The 17,481-nt window shown below is 38.7% G+C and overlaps 2 protein-coding genes and 1 long non-coding RNA gene across 4 annotated transcripts; 2 read left to right on the top strand and 1 right to left on the bottom strand.

Moving 5' to 3' along the window:
• Nucleotides 1–385: 385 nt before the first annotated feature.
• On the top strand, nt 386–17,420 carry LOC149035097 (uncharacterized). Of its 2 annotated transcripts, XM_089192606.1 has the most exons (9): nt 386–751; nt 4,061–4,450; nt 5,355–5,474; nt 5,790–5,996; nt 6,762–6,816; nt 14,928–15,090; nt 15,197–15,294; nt 15,579–15,642; nt 16,239–17,420. In XM_089192606.1, exons 1-9 carry the CDS (start codon nt 688–690, stop codon nt 16,365–16,367), a joined length of 1,290 nt encoding a protein of 429 aa, XP_089048732.1. In that variant the 5' UTR covers nt 386–687; the 3' UTR covers nt 16,368–17,420. The 2 variants fall into 2 exon arrangements, with proteins under 2 accessions (XP_089048732.1, XP_089048733.1); XM_089192607.1 differs by lacking the exon at nt 5,355–5,474 and having other exon boundaries at nt 541–751.
• On the bottom strand, nt 6,414–12,614 carry LOC149035098 (uncharacterized). The gene is made up of 3 exons (XM_089192673.1): nt 12,410–12,614; nt 12,098–12,195; nt 6,414–6,644 (listed from the first exon to the last, which is right to left on the bottom strand). Exons 1-3 carry the CDS (start codon nt 12,540–12,542, stop codon nt 6,546–6,548), a joined length of 330 nt encoding a protein of 109 aa, XP_089048799.1. The 5' UTR covers nt 12,543–12,614; the 3' UTR covers nt 6,414–6,545.
• On the top strand, nt 10,188–11,150 carry LOC149035099 (uncharacterized). The gene is made up of 3 exons (XR_016182608.1): nt 10,188–10,327; nt 10,883–10,909; nt 11,017–11,150. It is a non-coding gene; the product is annotated as an uncharacterized LOC149035099 (long non-coding RNA).
• Nucleotides 17,421–17,481: the final 61 nt, after the last annotated feature.

The following is a 17,481-nucleotide window of genomic DNA, read 5'->3' as shown; positions in this document are numbered from 1 at the left end:
CCCTTGATGGGTTCCGGTGCTCGTGTTTACATTCCATCGATATGATTTTTGTTAAAGTGACTGAGTAAATACTTTCAACAAGAAATCAAAATACAAAGATATAAATTTGAATGATCAAACTGTGTTGGCAGGGCCATTAGCAGATCGCTTCAAAATGAATGCGAAACTAACCTCTGTTAATATCCATCGAGCTATCTGAAAGACCACAAGCAATATGCACATAAGTTCATACATAAATAATAGAGAGACAAAAGAACCTTGCGTTGAATTTTTTTCCTTAATTGTGGCGTTGGGTTTTCTAGACAGTGCCTGACCCTGACGACCTCAATCCGTCGACAAAGCTTTTCGAGAACATTCCAAAAATATCCAACGCATTACACCCTGCTTATTCGAAAGAAACCGGAACACTTTGCCTCTCGTCTAAAGCTAAAAGAAAAGCTGACAGAAGGAGTTTGCGTTGTTTCATCATTCAAAATTTCTCTTTTTCTTATTTTCATTTTCTGGCAAATTCAACTTCCTTTTAATTTACTTTAAAGCTTCACTGAGGCGGGATCTCTTGTCAAACTTCCGTTGATTCCTCCCACGTCACACGTTGAGTGACCATAAATATCTTAATTGGTCGGCCGAGTGTAACTTTCATTTTCGTGGCGTTTCAAACTTTCTCATCCAAAACGTAAGCCTAGAACGATGACTTTCGCGAGGATACATGTATGGTTCGTGCTTGCAATTGGTTTGTTGCCGCCGAGAACTGGTAAGTGAAATAGAATTGAAAATAATCCTTGACTTCACGAGTTTTGTTGATGTACGTACGTGATTGATACTTAAGATCAAATCTAATATCTTACGCATCCAACGCTTTCAATTGCGAAACTCACCACCAAATGACTTGCTCGCATAAAAAAAATGATTGGTGACTTATGTTTTGATTGTTTTTAAGGAAGAATTATCTCGCAGTTTACCTAAACACACTTCACGTAACACAACAATGATCGTTTGGATTGAAAAGGAAGTAGCGGCCTCCATTAGGGCAATAGATCCATATATTTTGATCCGTTGTACCGTGTTTGCTATAAGTACGACTTTCTCAAATTTGGAACTGTGAACAGCTTTCATTTAGTTGTCGCTATGAAGCAGTACGTCTCAAGTACATCGCAACAGCTTGCTTTATTGTTTTAAAAGATGTCCTGCAACGATCCTTGTCAAAGATGGCGTGACTTATTTGCCATCGATCAAATGTGACATAAAAATTTAATCTATTTCAATGGCGAATTTTTACAATGAAAATGACTCACATACGTAGATGTTATTGATTTACTGCATTTTGACTGTTAGGAAAGAAGACTTTTCACGCAGTTTGCCTTAAGACAGTGCAAGCTGTACAACGATTGTCGATTGAAATGAAAAGGAAACACATGCATTTTTGATCAAATCCAACGTGTCATCCAGCAAACTCGACCAGCTTTCATTTAGTTGTCCCTATGAAGCGGGCGCCAAGAAAATCTGGATCGGACCGGATCGAACACGGACCGGATCAGGATCCGATCACAGATCATGGATCGGATCATGTTAAATAAAATTAGAAATTGTGCGTGACAAGCCAAAATATAGTCTGCGTGACATAATCGAGCGCAGGCCCCACTGGAATTAAAAACCTCGCGGATCGGATCACGGATCAAGAGAGGAGAGCTTCTAAAATTGAAACAATCAAATCATGTACAAAATAATAAAGAGTTTAAAAAAAGGGGTGTGAAAAAATTTAAATGATTTCAATGAAAATTAGAGATGCTACTTAATAAGCCAAAATAGAGTTTGTGTGACGTAATGGAGCGCACATCCATTTGAATGTTTTGCTTTTATTATTTTTTTTTTTTTTTTTGCCCCAAAATTCCATGTAGTCATTTTCACCGCTGTGTTGAGGAGTGTTGTGAAGTGCCGCCATGGACAAAGGCAAGAGAGATCAAGGTACATATCATTCTTCAATCAGGATGCTAGCATTGAGATTTTCGGTTTTGCGGTTTAGGCTATTTTTAGATTGATTTTCGGTTTTTGTGCCAAAAAAACTTTAGTTTTTCGGTTTTGCTGTTCATTTGGGTTTGCGGATTTTACGCGGTTTAGCATTTGGTTTTCGGTTTTCGTCAAAAATACAAAGAGGTTTCCGGGATTTTTTTCGATTTGTCTCGATCTGAGCGGCAATTAAGCTCCTCCACTGATCTCTAACAGCTGCGAAACGCAAATGTTATTGAGAGGAATGCAAAACAAACCAATTGTCACTGAAATAACTTCTCGTTGGTGAAATTTCGTAGCGTTCTGTGGGAGGTCACGCGTCTTAGCACTCTGGTCGATCAGTTTGCGAACTATGGCTTACAACGAGCCTCACGAACCGGAAACGGAAGAAGCTCAAGGACTTTAAGAAGCAGCTGTGGATTGTGTCGCGTTTTTCTTAACTGACTGGTGAAATGATACAAATCTCTCGCTTACCTTGGTTCACGGTGGCACTACACAACACTCCACGTAGTCTTGTCCATCAGCGCGTAGTTAGTAAAGCAATAATGGTGCAAAGCATTATAAATGACACAGCTCTAGAATATAAGACTTCGCGTTTTGTTCGTCGCTTCAATTTAACTAGTTACAACCTTAGAGAGAATGAATACAAGCTCGCTGTTGCACAACCCCGCGCTGAATTTTATAAAAGAAATCCTTCCTATAGCGGATATGTGTTATGGAACAGCGTTCCTCTGGAGGTGCGGTAATTGACATCCCCTACTATATTCAAGGGAAAATTAAGGGACCTGAATTTCGATTCAGTGAAACAATTTAATTAGCGATATGTTATATTTACACACGGCCTCCTTGAAAAGCAGGTGTTTTCTTTTCGTCTTCATTATTTTAGTTTTTATCTTAGATTCTAGTTTAGTTAGGCAGTCGTTTTTTTCTATTTGAATGTAAATGTACCTGAAGGAAATACAGTGTATAAATAAAGTTACCTTTCACAGCCGTGAAAGTGGCTACAGAAAACAGAAACAAAAAAACAAAAACAAAAACAAAATGGAAAATCTCCCAGTGGTTCCTGCGCTTCATTATGTCACGCAGACTTTTTGTTTTCTTTTGGCTTGTCGTGCAAAATTTATAATTTCAATTTACATTACCCGATCTGTGATCCGGTCCGTGATCCAGTCCGTGATCTGGTCCGTGATCTGGTCCGTGATCCGGTCCGTGATCCGGTCCGTGATCCGGTCCGTGATCCGGTCCGTGATCCGGTCCGTGATCCGGTCCGTGATCCGGTCCGTGATCCGGTCCGTGATCCGATCCGATCCGTGATCAGGCCCGTGATCCGATCCGGTCCGATCCAGATTTTGTCGAAGTCGCTTTGAAGATAAATGTCTCATGCTTCTCACGACATCACGACAGCTTGGTTAACATGGGTTAAGAAGGAAGGTTTAATGGATAAATTCGCAGTTTTGATTTTTATCATAATCATCTTTGCAAAGCTTACCTTTTTTGACGAAAAGTATGTAAATTAGAAAGATTTGAGGAAGTATTGAATGGTACAATTAATTGTTATCGCCTACTTTGTTAGCGGACGTTTATCTAATGTGGTTGTCTCGAACCTAGACTTTCCAAAGCCAGGCGGTTGTAAAACCCAACTATCAGTTACACGGTAGGGTCTAGGTATGAGATTATTGGCGTGTGTATGGCGTGAGGTTGTGCTATCGCCGCGATTCTTCTGCTATCCCCTCTAAATCTAAATAACCGAGGTCTTATTCAGACTGATGATCTTTTTCCAATTACTTAGTCTTGCTTAAGACTACAAATAATTAACGAACGAAAAATGGATAAAAACATGGATAAATGACTACGTAATTACCTTATTGATCAATGCGTGAATAATAATGGTGATCACCCTCTAACAAGTTACGTGTTCGGTTATAATGCTTGGCTTCAGAAAGTTCAATCTGTAATCCATTCTCACACACTCCCCTCCCTCCCCCTCCTGTTGTTGATTATTGACAGAGCTTAAAACAACATATATCCAATTTGTTTTGTTTTTGTTTCTATGTAGATGGAGAGAGGCTGTGTTCGTGCTATAACTTTAATAACAAGTCAAGTGGTTACGCGTGGCCACAAGCAAATGCTTACTGTAAATACAACAAAAAACACCTCGTGGTGATGGAAACAGAGCAGGAATGGGAATTTATCAAAAATGCGATTCAAAACCGAGGAGGCAGTAGATATGGTGAATGGTTTATTGGTTTGGAGATGAATATAATAACAAACAATTGGACTTGGGTCAATGGCAAATCTCTGACTATTGACAAATGGTTAAAGTCATATCCTGATCCAAATGACTTTTACGGGATGATTCACAAGGAATTTCCAGCTGGAATTAAAGGATCTTTTAGCACTTTTGGAGGAGCCATACAAAGAGGATGGAATTGCGAGAAAGAATCAGGTATTGATCAGGACCAGATAAAAGAAACGATTTTAGCTTTATCATAAATTATTATCATGCATGAATCTGAATTAGCTACGGACTGCTTTTCCCCTCCCTTTCCCACCCCTTATCATTCCCTTTCCCACCCCTTATCTTTCCCTTTCCCACCCCTTATATTTCCCTTTCCCACCCCTTATCTTTTCCTTTCCCACCCCTTATCTTTCCCTTTCCCACCGCTTATCTTTCCCTTTCCCACCGCTTATCTTTCCCTTTCCCACCCCTTATCTTTCCCTTTTCCACCCCTTATCTTTCCCTTTCCCGCCTCTTATCTTTCCCTTTACCATCCCTTATCATTCCCTTTCCCACCCCTTATCTTTCCCTTTCCCACCCCTTATCTTTCCCTTTGCCACCCCTTATCTTTCCCTTTCCCACCCCTTATCTTTCCATTTCCCACCCCTTATCTATTCCTTTCCCACCCCTCATCTTTCCTTTTCCCACCCCTTATCTTTCCCTTTCCCACCCATTATCTTTCCCTTTCCCACCCCTCATCTTTCCCTTTCCCACCCCTTATCTTTCCCTTTCCCACCCCTTATCTTTCCCTTTCCCACCCCTTATCTTTCCCTTTCCCACCTCTTATCTTTCCCATTCCCACCCCTTATCTTTCTTTTTCCCACCTTGCCTCTTCCGGAACCCGCCCATTGCGACCACCTCGTACTGAAGGCTTATCATGTTCAGGGGAAAAGTTCCCGTAATACCAGCCTCTTTAAAAAAGCTCTATAGATAAATTATAAGAGAACCCCTTAGAAATCTATCGATTAGTAGCTATGGCTAAACCTACAAACAATAAATTCTCACCTAATCGCAATGCTACCCCCCAAATGTCTAGCTAGTGACAGTGTCAATTGTCATGTTCCTTTAACAGACAATTGTCAAGGAGACTGTTTCGTACATCCTGTTCCGCAAAGCACTAGTCCTCCTGGAACAAAAGCTTTTACTACGAAAGTCAGGACGTCAACAGAACAGGATATCACTGATGTATCAGGTTAATTTAATGTAAAAGAGCAACTTTCATGAAGTAATCGAAGTTTGTATGTTTCGTTTTGAAATTTGGAAAACAAACCGAAACGGTCTCTATTTGTCTCTCTTTTTTCATTGTTTGGCTCGTCTTTTTGTCTGTTTTTTTATTTATCTGAGGAAAAAAGATTTGACCCCCCAGTGGTTTTCCTTTTTTGTATGTTTTATCTTTGTGTCTTAAGCTAAAATCAATATTAAAAGCCAGGATCACTACCTAGGTTTAACTATATCATGATTTATGTGCATGTGAACAAAACTTTTAATACATTGATTTAAAATTTAGGGTCTTTAACAATTGTCTCCATCCTTACCACGACGAAATCAACAGACAGAGCGAAATCAACAGACACCCCTACCACAGCGGATGACAAGAGCAGTTCTTCCCCCACAGTAATGATAGTGGGCGCATCTTTAGCAGCAGTGCTCTTCGTAGCGTTGATCATTTTCATCATAGTCATTTTATTAAGACGAAAGAAACGTCAGGGAAAAGGTGAAGAGTCTCTACATGTTGTAAAGATGAAACTGTTATTATTTCCCATATGAAAATAGTTTCTAATGATATAGTGGTTCAAATATCATTCATGAACCGAAACCTTGAACTAACCTTCTCTCTCTCAGAGACTATAATTTTGGCTGCGAAAATAGAACTGGAGACTAACCACACTGTATAACTGAAGATTAAACAAGCCTTTTTTGTTTCTTTTATGTTTGTTGTTGTTGTTGTTGTTTTCTTTTCTCAGGTAAATGTTATTGTTCCTTGGTTTCCAGATAATATTTATTGTATTTACTTTTTTTATTGAATCCCTGGCTTACATATGCTACATAGGTCAAATATTATAGGGGTTCCTCTATGAGGTACATGTATCTCTGGAATGGTTTCATCATAAAAGTTGCAGAACTAGTCTCATTAATTGCCTTTAACTTCCCAGCCGTTCTTTCCTTTTTTGACGTCGTGCTTATAAGCAATGTTGAATTGAAAACCAGCTTTTATTACATAATAACTAGTTTGGGAAATGTTTAAAAAGAAGTTTCCCAATGATCATAAGTAAAAAGGAAAAAAAAAAACTAGGCTGCACTTGCTTGTCCATAATTTCAGAAACATATTTGTTGTTGTTGTTGTTGTAGCCACTGTTGTTGTCTGCTGAGAAAAAAGAAAACGGTTATCTTTTATTTTTATTTATTATTATTATTTTTAATGCACTGTTAACCATGGCGATGTTTAGTTTGATAAATAGTTTGTTTGTTTGATTTAAAGATACAGAGAGTGCACTGCCCAACGAATCTTTACCGAAGATGTCAGCGCCGAAAAAGTTAGTATTTATCTTTGCTTCGTTTTTATGTTTATTTGTTTATTTGTTTGTATGTTTGTTTATGCTTTTGGGGGTACTTTTTGAGTTTCTTACAACAGATCATTATCAAATGATAAAACCAACCAGCACTCATTGAATTTGTATAGGGTAAGGTAAGTCAGCATACTATTGCTGGAAATCCTACCCTCTTAGTATAGCATGGAGCAATTACAATTATTGATACTTCTCCCTTCCTTAGAGAGAATCCACTCCATAGCAGGATTACCCCCTCCCCCTCCCCCTCCCCCTCCCCCTCCCCCAATCGTTATATTTTGTCATGTAACTTTGTGTCCCTGTTAAACATAGTGTCTGTGTACAAATCAATACTCCTGGGTGGGGAGGGACACTGCAAGGAACTTTGCCTATTGTTATGCTTTAAATTTTTTAAGACAATGAGCCTTTTGTTGTCCGGCCTTAGGGATTTTTCCGTCCGGTTTCGCGAAATTATACTCGAATCGAATCGGATTCAGTCGGCAAATTGTCGGTGATGACATTTTTTCCCAACGGTAGCCTACTTTGGAAATCAAAGACAAACCAAAAGGGGGTGGGTCAGTAAATTTCAAGAGTGCGCCAACTGCTTTGTCTAAACTTTTGTTATACCGCGCGCGCATGTTTCGGCCTTACTCAGCCTAACTGTCTTTACTTTTATTTTAGTCGTCAAGTAAAATATACAATACTTAGAATACAGCTTGTTGTATTATATCCGTGTAAGTTTATGTTTTAGCTCATGTTTTAGCAAGCAAGCGGCGGTGAGTAGCTGGAAGCAATGAGAACGGGCGGCTGCTATGCATTATCTCAGTTTAATATGCCTAATGCGTTATGATTCTTTGAAAATGACTTCTGTTTAAATTTACTTCGTACATGGCCTAATAATTATTTAACAAATTGCGCCTGGACCAACGTCGATCGGCAAGAAGACTATTTTGTCTTTTGCACCTTTTCACGTTTAAATGATTTCGCTTTTCGCTAATTGTTCCACTGCTAACAGAAGAAAAGAAAAAAAAAGAAAAGAAAAAAAATAGAATGAAGACACACTGCTCGATGTCGAGAGTGCGTGAAAAGGCGGGTTTACTTAGATTATTGTCAGGCCTCGAGGTTTTTTTTTTTTTTGGTCTATTGAAGCAAATAAACATCGCTGTTGAAGGCAAAACAAAAGGTGCGATTTTCGCACCTTTTTCCGTTTCAGTGATTTTATTCTCCGGTTAGCCAAAACTTCTAAAACAAAAATCTTTATCGTCGCATTAGGTGAGGGAAAAAATAGTGTGACTGGTTTGAAATTGCTTGCGCAAACCTTTCCTCGGTATTCCTTTTTTTCGTGACAACTCCCTACCTCGCGCGCGCTCACGTTTGTCGCAGATTTGTTTTTATCCATGTCCACGCGACGCCGCTCAGGGGGCGGGCCATTCACTAATTTGGGGTATTGCTCTCTGGTTGAAAAGCTCATAAATTTTATCAATGATACTTGCATATAAAAGCCTCGTAAACACAAGTCATAATCACTTTAGACAATCCCTGATTGAGAGAACAGCTAAGAAATATGAGTAAATGAAGATTTAGATATATGAAAATTCACATATTTGCACTGCGGTGGAAAGATGAAATTAGAAGATCCTCGCAGCTAAGAACACTACTGAAACTAGTAGTTGTAAGTAGGACCTGAAAAAATTTCAGGCCCGTACGGGATTTGAACCCATGACCTCTGCGATACCGGTGCAGCGCTCTACCAATTGAGCTAACAAGCCAACTGGGAGCTGGTCAATGAATTGGGTACAAATAAACATCCGAGTGAATGAAGATTTAGATATATGAAAATTCACATATTTGCGCTGCGGTGGAAAGATGAAATTAGAAGATCCTCGCAGCTAAGAACACTACTGAAACTAGTAGTTGTAAGTAGGACCTGAAAAAATTTCAGGTCCGTACGGGATTTGAACCCATGACCTCTGCGATACCGGTGCAGCGCTCTACCAATTGAGCTAACAAGCCAACTGGGAGCTGGTCAATGAATTGGGTACAAATAAACATCCGAGTGAATGAAGGTTTAGATATATGAAAATTTACATATTTGCACTGCGGTGGAAAGATGAAATTAGAAAATCCTCGCAGCTAAGAACACTACAGAAACTAGTAGTTGTAAGTAGGATCTCGGATGTTTATTTGTACCCAATTCATTGACCAGCTCCCAGTTGGCTTGTTAGCTCAATAGGTAGAGCGCTGCACCGGTATCGTAGAGGTCATGGGTTCAAATCCCGTACGGGCCTGAAATTTTTTCAGGTCCTACTTACAACTACTAGTTTCAGTAGTGTTCTTAGCTGCGAGGATCTTCTAATTTCAAATATGAGTAAGTTTTTATGAAGTATTGAAAGTGCTCGATAAGCGTACGGACGCTCACGGTCGCCTTCAGTACCTCGTCCGCTGGTGTGGCTATGGAAAGAAGTACGATAGCTGGGTGGATGAAATGGATAAAATCCAGCGCCTAAAACAAGTGTTTAGGACACGCCATCAAGGAACTCCAGGCTTGCTGCAGACCTTGGTTGTGTTAGTTGCAGAGAAGCTGAACATGAAAAAAACCGCCAACAACCAACATCGTGAGACGTGCGTCCGTTACCATGCCGATGGATACCGATAACTTCTTTCCGCGCCAAATCTCTTGCGAGGGACGAGGTTTTCTGTGCCCATTCACGAGCTTGACGCCATAATGCCTGCCGGATGGTCGTTAAACACTTTCAAAACCTCCTCGACTTGTCGGTTGCAGCCCGGAAAGCCTGTCGAGATTGCTCTTTTAGAGCGCAAAAAAGTGTTTTTTGCTCATTCGGGCTGTTTGCGCTGTCAAGGTGGGAATGGAGCCCCCGTCGCTTGCAATGACATGGTGCGGTGTTTGGTTCAACTCTTTTAAAGGTCTCATTCTACCGTGAGCGGAACAAGCAAGCCGAGCGAAAGCCCAAGGAGCGCACGAGACTAACCTGGGCGAAACCAAGATCAGCGGCGAGGTCGCCAACAGTGACCTACCGCTGGGTAGTCACTTAAACAAACGGCTCCTTTTAAGGAGCCACCAGATATAAGAAAGCAATGACCAACTCGAATGTGTGATACTCTTTTATTTCTCTTTTCTGGCCCTTTTTTTTTTCATTATTTGCCTCAAAAAAAGATCAGCATTCAAGCCACTTCGATTCGAACCGAAAGTTCCATACGCCTCACTTTTAGATCGCGCTGATTGTGTGCATCCCTGGGGTGGGATCACTCAAATAATCATACTTAGAAGGGATTTATTCAATTATCTTTCACCCAGTCGCCCTTTTGAACTAGCCTCGCGTCTTGCCAAGATTGCTAATAAGCCTTGAACCTGATAGCGTGTTCTGGACAACGTTCTTTTCATTTTTGCCTCAAAATTATGCAACACCGGAACCTGGTAATTTGACACCGATACCAGTACCAGTTTATCAATCATGGAGGAAGCAGGGCACGAGGCTTGGTAAGTGAGAATTAAATGCACCCATATTAAGTACTTCTGCCAGCGACCTATTCGCGTTTGTAAACACGAAAGTATTTCTTAGTCAAACAGCACACCGTAGCTCACAGTAAAAGCTAGTAAATCCGCCGGTGGTTCATTGAAATAAGCCACATTTATTCTCGCTAAAATAGCTGACAATTTCAACTTGACGGATTACACACAATAACAAAAAGTATTTAGTCTAGATTTTGATGTCCTCGTTTGACTGTTTTTTATCAAAGTATCTCATATTCTTGAATGGTGATAAGTAGTATTCGGTTGTGGAGAAAAGTAGCAGAAAAGCAAGGAGTTTGAAAGGATAAATCGAGTCTGTAAACCAAACTCATCACTGAATTTTATCTTACTTTATTAGTGAGATATTTCCTGTTCCAGGAAGTTTTGGACTTAGTGGACTGAATCAAAGTAAAATACTACTCTAAACCCTAAGTAAATGGCATAATTTGATAAAAATGTTGAAAATTAGACAAGGTAATTGATAAGATTTATTAATTTATCAAATTATTTCTGAATTCACAGGAGTTAAGAGAGAAAGGGATTCAACAGGTAACTAAAAAAAATAATTTGCAAAGTGGAGTTTGAACATTTTAAAAAATAGAAGAAATTTGAGTATTCAATTTAACATACTACTTTTTTTCAATTATTTCAATTAGAAGAAGAAAGACAATTAACATGGGGATGGGGATTCGTTGGTGGCCCCATCACCATAGAAGAAGACCCGGAGGGTCAGAGCGATTTTAATAGTGGTTATCATTCCGCTGAAACTGAGATCATTTCAGATTCAGAAGATGATCTATTCTTTTTAGATGGTGAGTTAGCAGCCACTTATCATTGTAAATAAATTATAAAGTTCAGGATCAAGGCAATTACATTTACAGAAGTGTTACCCAGTGGCCGGGATAATGAAGAGAGAGGAGAGGAAGTGGACGAGGAGGAAGTGGGAGAGATTGAATACTGGAGCGAAAAGGAGTTGGGAGAAGAATGGGAGCAGTGGGAATTTGTAGAGGAATATGATGTGGAGGAGGACCAAGAGTACGAGGAAGATGAAGAGGAGGAGGACCAAGAGTACGAGGAAGATGAAGAGGAGGAGGAAGACGAAGAGGATGATAATGAGGAGGAGGGGGAGGAAGAAGAAGGCAAGGAGGAGGAGAAGGGAGAGGAGAAGGTGCCAGCGTTCCCATTGACCCGTGCGTGGTCTGTGTTACCAGACCACGCAATGCCAGCTTCATTCATGGCGACACAGGACACCAAGTTTGTTGTTTTGAATGCGCTTCAAGGTTGAAAAATGAAAAAAGAGAGATGTCCTGTGTGCCGGAAAAAAATCCAACTCGTCATTAAATTTTTTTTTTAGTGACAGTTAATTGTAAGGTAATTAGTATATGTAATTAGTATAATTACTCGGGTGATTATGGAAATGTACAGAAGTAAAAAGTAAGTAAAGTAGAAGTAAAAAATAAAAAGAAAAAAAATACAGTTGCTCTGACAATCCCTGAGCAAGTATACTTAAAAAATATTATTATTCTCCTCTGGCTCAGTAAATATTGTGGAATTATTGATCAGTCCGATATTATGTGTCGTCGTTCTAAAGAATATCCAACCCCCCCTTGAATTTCCAATTAAGCTTCATACACAATGTCGGATTATCACCTAAATTTTTCTGTTACACACATACTGCTTCAATTAATTGTAATTGTGTATGTATATAAATGATTTTATGTTTTTAATGGTGCCTACCTGAGCAGTATATTTTGAATTTTTTCCTCCTTTCTGTGATCCACGATGGAATGCCTGGGCTTGCCAGTAGTTCTTTTGTGGTACATGATATACCAATACTGAAAAAAGAGAGTAATATTAAATTTATTTATTTTTATACCACAAAGTTTCACTTAAAAGCTTCCTGCTTATATAATTAAATTAACTTTCAGGCCTATTAATTTATCTGCTAATAATAAATAGTAGATGCATTGTGAAATTATTATTTGAAATCATCATCATTACTTTCATCCAGGAAGACATTTGTTAAGAGTTAAATTTTTGTTGACGAACTGTGAATGTAGAGGGTGATTTCGTCATCATAGAACATTTCAAGAAATAGCTTTCCCCACTCCTGCACATATGTTTTAAAGCGCTGAGGCTCAAGGTAATCTGTATCATTATCTTGAACCTGTAACGCCCGCATCAAAGTCTGAAAACCCTACAGCAAGAAGCAAATGCAGATAACAATTAAGCATCATTATTTTTATTTCAGACGCTCTCACAAAGATTCTTTGCTGATAGCGTAAAAGGAATAAACAGCGACAGGTGAATATATTACTGAGTAATTACCAAGGAAATTTTGCAATGATACGTACCTCGATTGGTTTAAATTCTGCTGGTAAAATCTCTGCAGCATTTCGGAGGTAGTCTCCGATTGTTTTTCTCTTCAAAGACCGCACAGCCCTGTCCACGCCCAATAGCTTTTGCGGCTGATGTTAAATTTCACGGTGTTCGTTGCAGGGTTAACTGCAAGGCGACTTTGGGCAACTTCGTGTCTTAGAAGCTGAAGTTCCTGGTGAAGCTGGAAAACTTCAGCTGTTCTCTCTGCCAATTCCGCCACCTGGTCATTATTGATCTTAACATCTTCCATTTTTTCAGCTCGTAACTGCTCGTTTTGAGCGCGCAGATGGCGAATACGCTGGTCGTACACCTCAAGGAGTGGCAAAGAGATAGTAGACTGCTCTACCTCAAAATGCCTCGGTCCGCATCTTTAGAGGGCGTTTGGCGCCTTCTCTATCTTAAACATGGAAAATATTTTCAAGAAAACTTTTTTTTCGACGATCTCTTCTGATGACACGAGCGAAATGATTGTTGTTAAGTGACAATAGCGAAATGATCGTTGTCAAGTGCACGCGTCTCTATAACCATTTACTACATTAGCATGACAACAAGAAAACAATGGTGTCAACTGAGCGCGAATTTCAAAGACGCTCAGCTGCGCTCAAAACAAGTTATAGGCCGGTAACTTAACTTTTGACGATTAAGAAACAAAGACGAGAAAACAATACACAACTGATCATGAAAGCGTTGCAAGTTATGAATACTCAAGTGAAACTAATGCACTGAAAGTGTTTCGTAACTAAATTCCCCAAGAACTCTGTTACAATTTCTTAGATTGACTACTTATAATCTGCAATATGTTTGCGAAGAGTTAAAATCGATTAGTTTGAATTGGGGGAGTAACAGTAGTAATAGCGCAACAATTGTGTTTTTAAATAACACAAAAGACGCTTTTTTTTCTTATACTTTTAAGAAATTCAATAATTTTATCATGACAATTTAACCCTCCCAACAGTTTAATGATATTTCGAACATAATTGATAGCAGCGGCAGTTCTTCGCTGTAGGTAAGCTACTTTCCCCGCAGCGGATTCGGCTTATCAGCTGGCCTATTGCAAAGCATTAAACAGACCAGAAAATAGGCTTATTACTTCGCTTCACTTTTGAGTTTCTTTTCCGATGACTGGGTTTTGCTTGTAGTTGTTTTGCGCCTTTTCATTTGTATTTAAAAGTACAAACCCTAGCCCTTTTAGCGTGCTTCTGAACGTTGACATTCGCCGGTTTGCGTGAAGAAAAGAAATAACTTCTACAGCCCGTGCTTCATGTTACAAAGTTTCCCTTCCGTATCCCCGTTAAAATTGTCTTTGTTCTGAGCGACATTTCCCTTACCCTACCCCGAGAATTGTGATATTATCAACATCTGGTAGTCAACGAATATTTTGAATCTCGCGCTCGGAAATTAGCCTAGCGTCGGTTCTTTCAAACCTTTGTTCCAGAAACAATGGAGCCTCTAAGCTGCAAACAATTAAAATGCCTCTGAAAGGAAGGTAATCCAGTGCCATTGTCTACCCAAAATTAAACACAAAGTTTGATATGGGTAAAGGATATTGAATGTTCGTAAAGGATAAGGATCAAGATGGATATAATTAACCACTTTCTATTTGGAGAAATACTCAAAGAAATGAAATAATTATAGCTCATCCATCTTCCGTAGAATTACCGTGGTATTTTGACCAATTTCGCTTATAAAACTTTACGCCTCTTTAATATTCTTTGCGCATCTTTACTCACTGTTCTTTACCAACCTTTAACATTCTTAAACATTCTTTACGCACAACCAATTATCTTTACGTGCCGTTAATTCTCTTTACAAATCTTTAGCGTTCTTCAACGACCCTTAACTTTCCATTCGCACAATCAGTCTGTACGTGCTTTTCATTCTCTTTCCGCATCTGTATTCTGTCTTTTATACCGGTTCCAAACTTTCTGTTCGCATAAACTGGTAATAAAGGCCACAGCAAGAGATTCTTAAACGCTGCTCTTTCATTTACCATCAAGTCTACTTGATATCTTCCTAATTGCCTGATGAATGTGGCGAGCTGTTCGCTGCTTTGTTTTTTCGAACTTTTTTTTGGTTGTCTTACTGTTAGCTCTCAGTGTATTTCCATTGCCAAATGCCATTTATAGCTAGCCTACTTTTGTTTCCTGTTTTCTTTTTGCATGTTTATATGTAACCTCTCTCTCCACAGAAATCAACGCGACTTTCAAGACGGTTTGCCCTTGATTACTTTGAACAATTGTGCCCAGCCTAGTTTTTCCGCGGGAAATGAAACCAAGAATGACAGGCTCCAAAGTAAACCGTCTGTCCAGCAAGAGGGTGTATATACCGCACTATGTCCTCAGTCAATGATGGTAATTATGAAAATGGAACGAAATTATCCAATGTGATCCAAATGCGATTTTTGAAAAACAAAAAATTGAATTAAAATTTCCTAATCAGTAAAACTGTGTTTCACAGACCCCTGAAGAGGATGGTTCACGAACGTACGCGTCGCTTGATGAATCTACAAGAGAAGCCAAAGACATTGAATTTGAGAATTTAATACCAGCTCATGGGTATGTTAATACTTCACCATCAGAAAAAAAAATATGTCAAAAGCTATGGTGGATTGTTTGTTAGAAATTTAGCGTTAACCCAGGATTAGAAAGCTGAAGTAAACCAAGTGTTCAGAGCACTTAGATTTTGGGAGGAGTTCATTTCATAGGTGGCAATCGAGTCTACAGTTTTTCCTCCCTGTTAAACAATCTACGTACAGTTGAAATTCCCGATGAAATAATTTCTTAAATTAATAAACAGCTAACCTCTTTTCTTTTGTTTGTTTGTTTATTTATTTATTTAGGCTCCGCAAACCGTTTGTCCAACGGGAGGGTGCATATACAGCACTGTGTCCAGAGCCAATGATGGTAATGAATTTAAATTACTTAATATGATCTCCAAAAGATTTTTCAATATAAGATTACAAAAAAATGGAATGAAAAAATTGCGATACGTCTAAGTGTTTTCAAACTACTCAGCTATATCTATCTATCTATCTATTCCTCTATATATCTATTTAAACATCGCAATTTCTCATGTGAAAAATCACATTATTGCCAGTTAGAAGGATTTCATTTGGAAATAGGTATCACGTTTCAGAACCACTTGTCTAAACTCTTAGCCGTATCTATGTCAAAGATTGGAGTTTATATCATCAGAAGATGTAGTAAATTAATTGCTTGATGGTAAGCACAATATGTCACAAAGACCTGAATAGAAATTTCAATTAACTACATACATGTTTTACACGATCAGGAGAAAATGATATTTACTCTTGACATGATCTTATTATCGCTGGGTTGCGTTTATGGTGTCGTTCAATTTTGTTTCTTGACAATGGAGAGTTTAGTCAAGCAAACAGCAATTTTCAAAGGAATTGAGAGCACAGTTGGAGTCGATAAACCTTGTCTGTAAAGTAGATAAAACCATCAGTTTTCTCACAAATAAAACTGGATATTTGCAGGCTCCAGAAGGTGAGGGTTCTCGAACTTACACATCCACAGTGGAAGACGGCGACGTTGAATACGTGAATCAAATACCTAATCCTGAATATGTGAACCAGATACCTACTCCTGAGTATGTTAATGCTTGAGTGAGGTGTTCGCGAGACGGCTAGCACTAATTTAGGATTATAAAGCCGAAGTAAATGACGTAATGATAGTACTTGTCCCAGCAAGACCACATAAGAAAAACACGAATTTCCGTTGGGTTAATTTAATCGTGGTTTGAGAAACCCACAGTAAATGGACTCTAAATTATGCCAATTTGTCGTCTAAACAATCTTCTTTGTTCACGCATGCTGCGCCTGATGATGTGGAACTCGCTGTTATTACTGCTTGGAACTTGTAGCAGATTCGCCATCAAAAACAAAATTTTAAAATTAAAAAAAATAATACTGATAACAATAATAATAATAGAAACAGTAATAAAAATAGCAATAACAATAATGATAAAAGCATGAAAATAAAGGAGAAAGCAAACCAAGGTATTTCTTTAATGGTAATATAGCTATGAAAATTTGTAATTTATTATCATTAAGTATGTTTTCAAAATGAAATGTTGCGAGCGTAAAAAAAACATTACATACCAGTTAAGTTCCATAGTACAGTGAATGCTTTGCCCGAAGTAATAAAAGAAATTAAAAATAAAAATAAAAAAACATCAGCTTCTTCGTAACACTATAATCACTGGTGGAGAAAAAAATTACAGCAAGGCGAGGCAACTGTATCTGCATACGCGCATATGTTGCGTGATGGGTGAAGGAGCTCGCCTCCTCGTGCGACTACGAGGCTTTTTTTTCCGGATTAAAAAAAAAGAGAAGGCTTTGAGTCGATTGTTATTTTACTTATTCTGTATTACGTAGTTAGTGGTAATTATTCGATAGGACTTTGCTTCGAGGTTTTTTTCGCTCTGTCTTGGAAAACGCCATAACAAAGATGAATGAATTAGCATTTTGTTTTCATTTAATCAACCAATACAACAGCCCTCTATTTATCTTATACACATTGTCGTGTTGTATAACATTTAGGCAAATTGCCTTACAGGACGTTAGTACGTTCCCGTATGGTGCGTCCTTACAGGATCCATACTTAGAGGACGATTTAGTCTGTGTAAAAAAATTTAAATAAATAGATGACTGAAATAACGTAAGTGTTTGGAACTTTGTTTATCAAATTTACATGCGAATCGTGGTAATTACTCATCGG

The sequence above is a fragment of the Pocillopora damicornis genome, chromosome 13 (genome assembly GCF_964200805.1).
Source record: "Pocillopora damicornis chromosome 13, jaPocDami1.2, whole genome shotgun sequence".
Lineage (NCBI taxonomy): Eukaryota > Metazoa > Cnidaria > Anthozoa > Scleractinia > Pocilloporidae > Pocillopora > Pocillopora damicornis.
The sequence above is the reverse complement of the archived record's forward strand: the minus strand, read 5'-3'. Positions and strand labels throughout refer to the sequence as shown.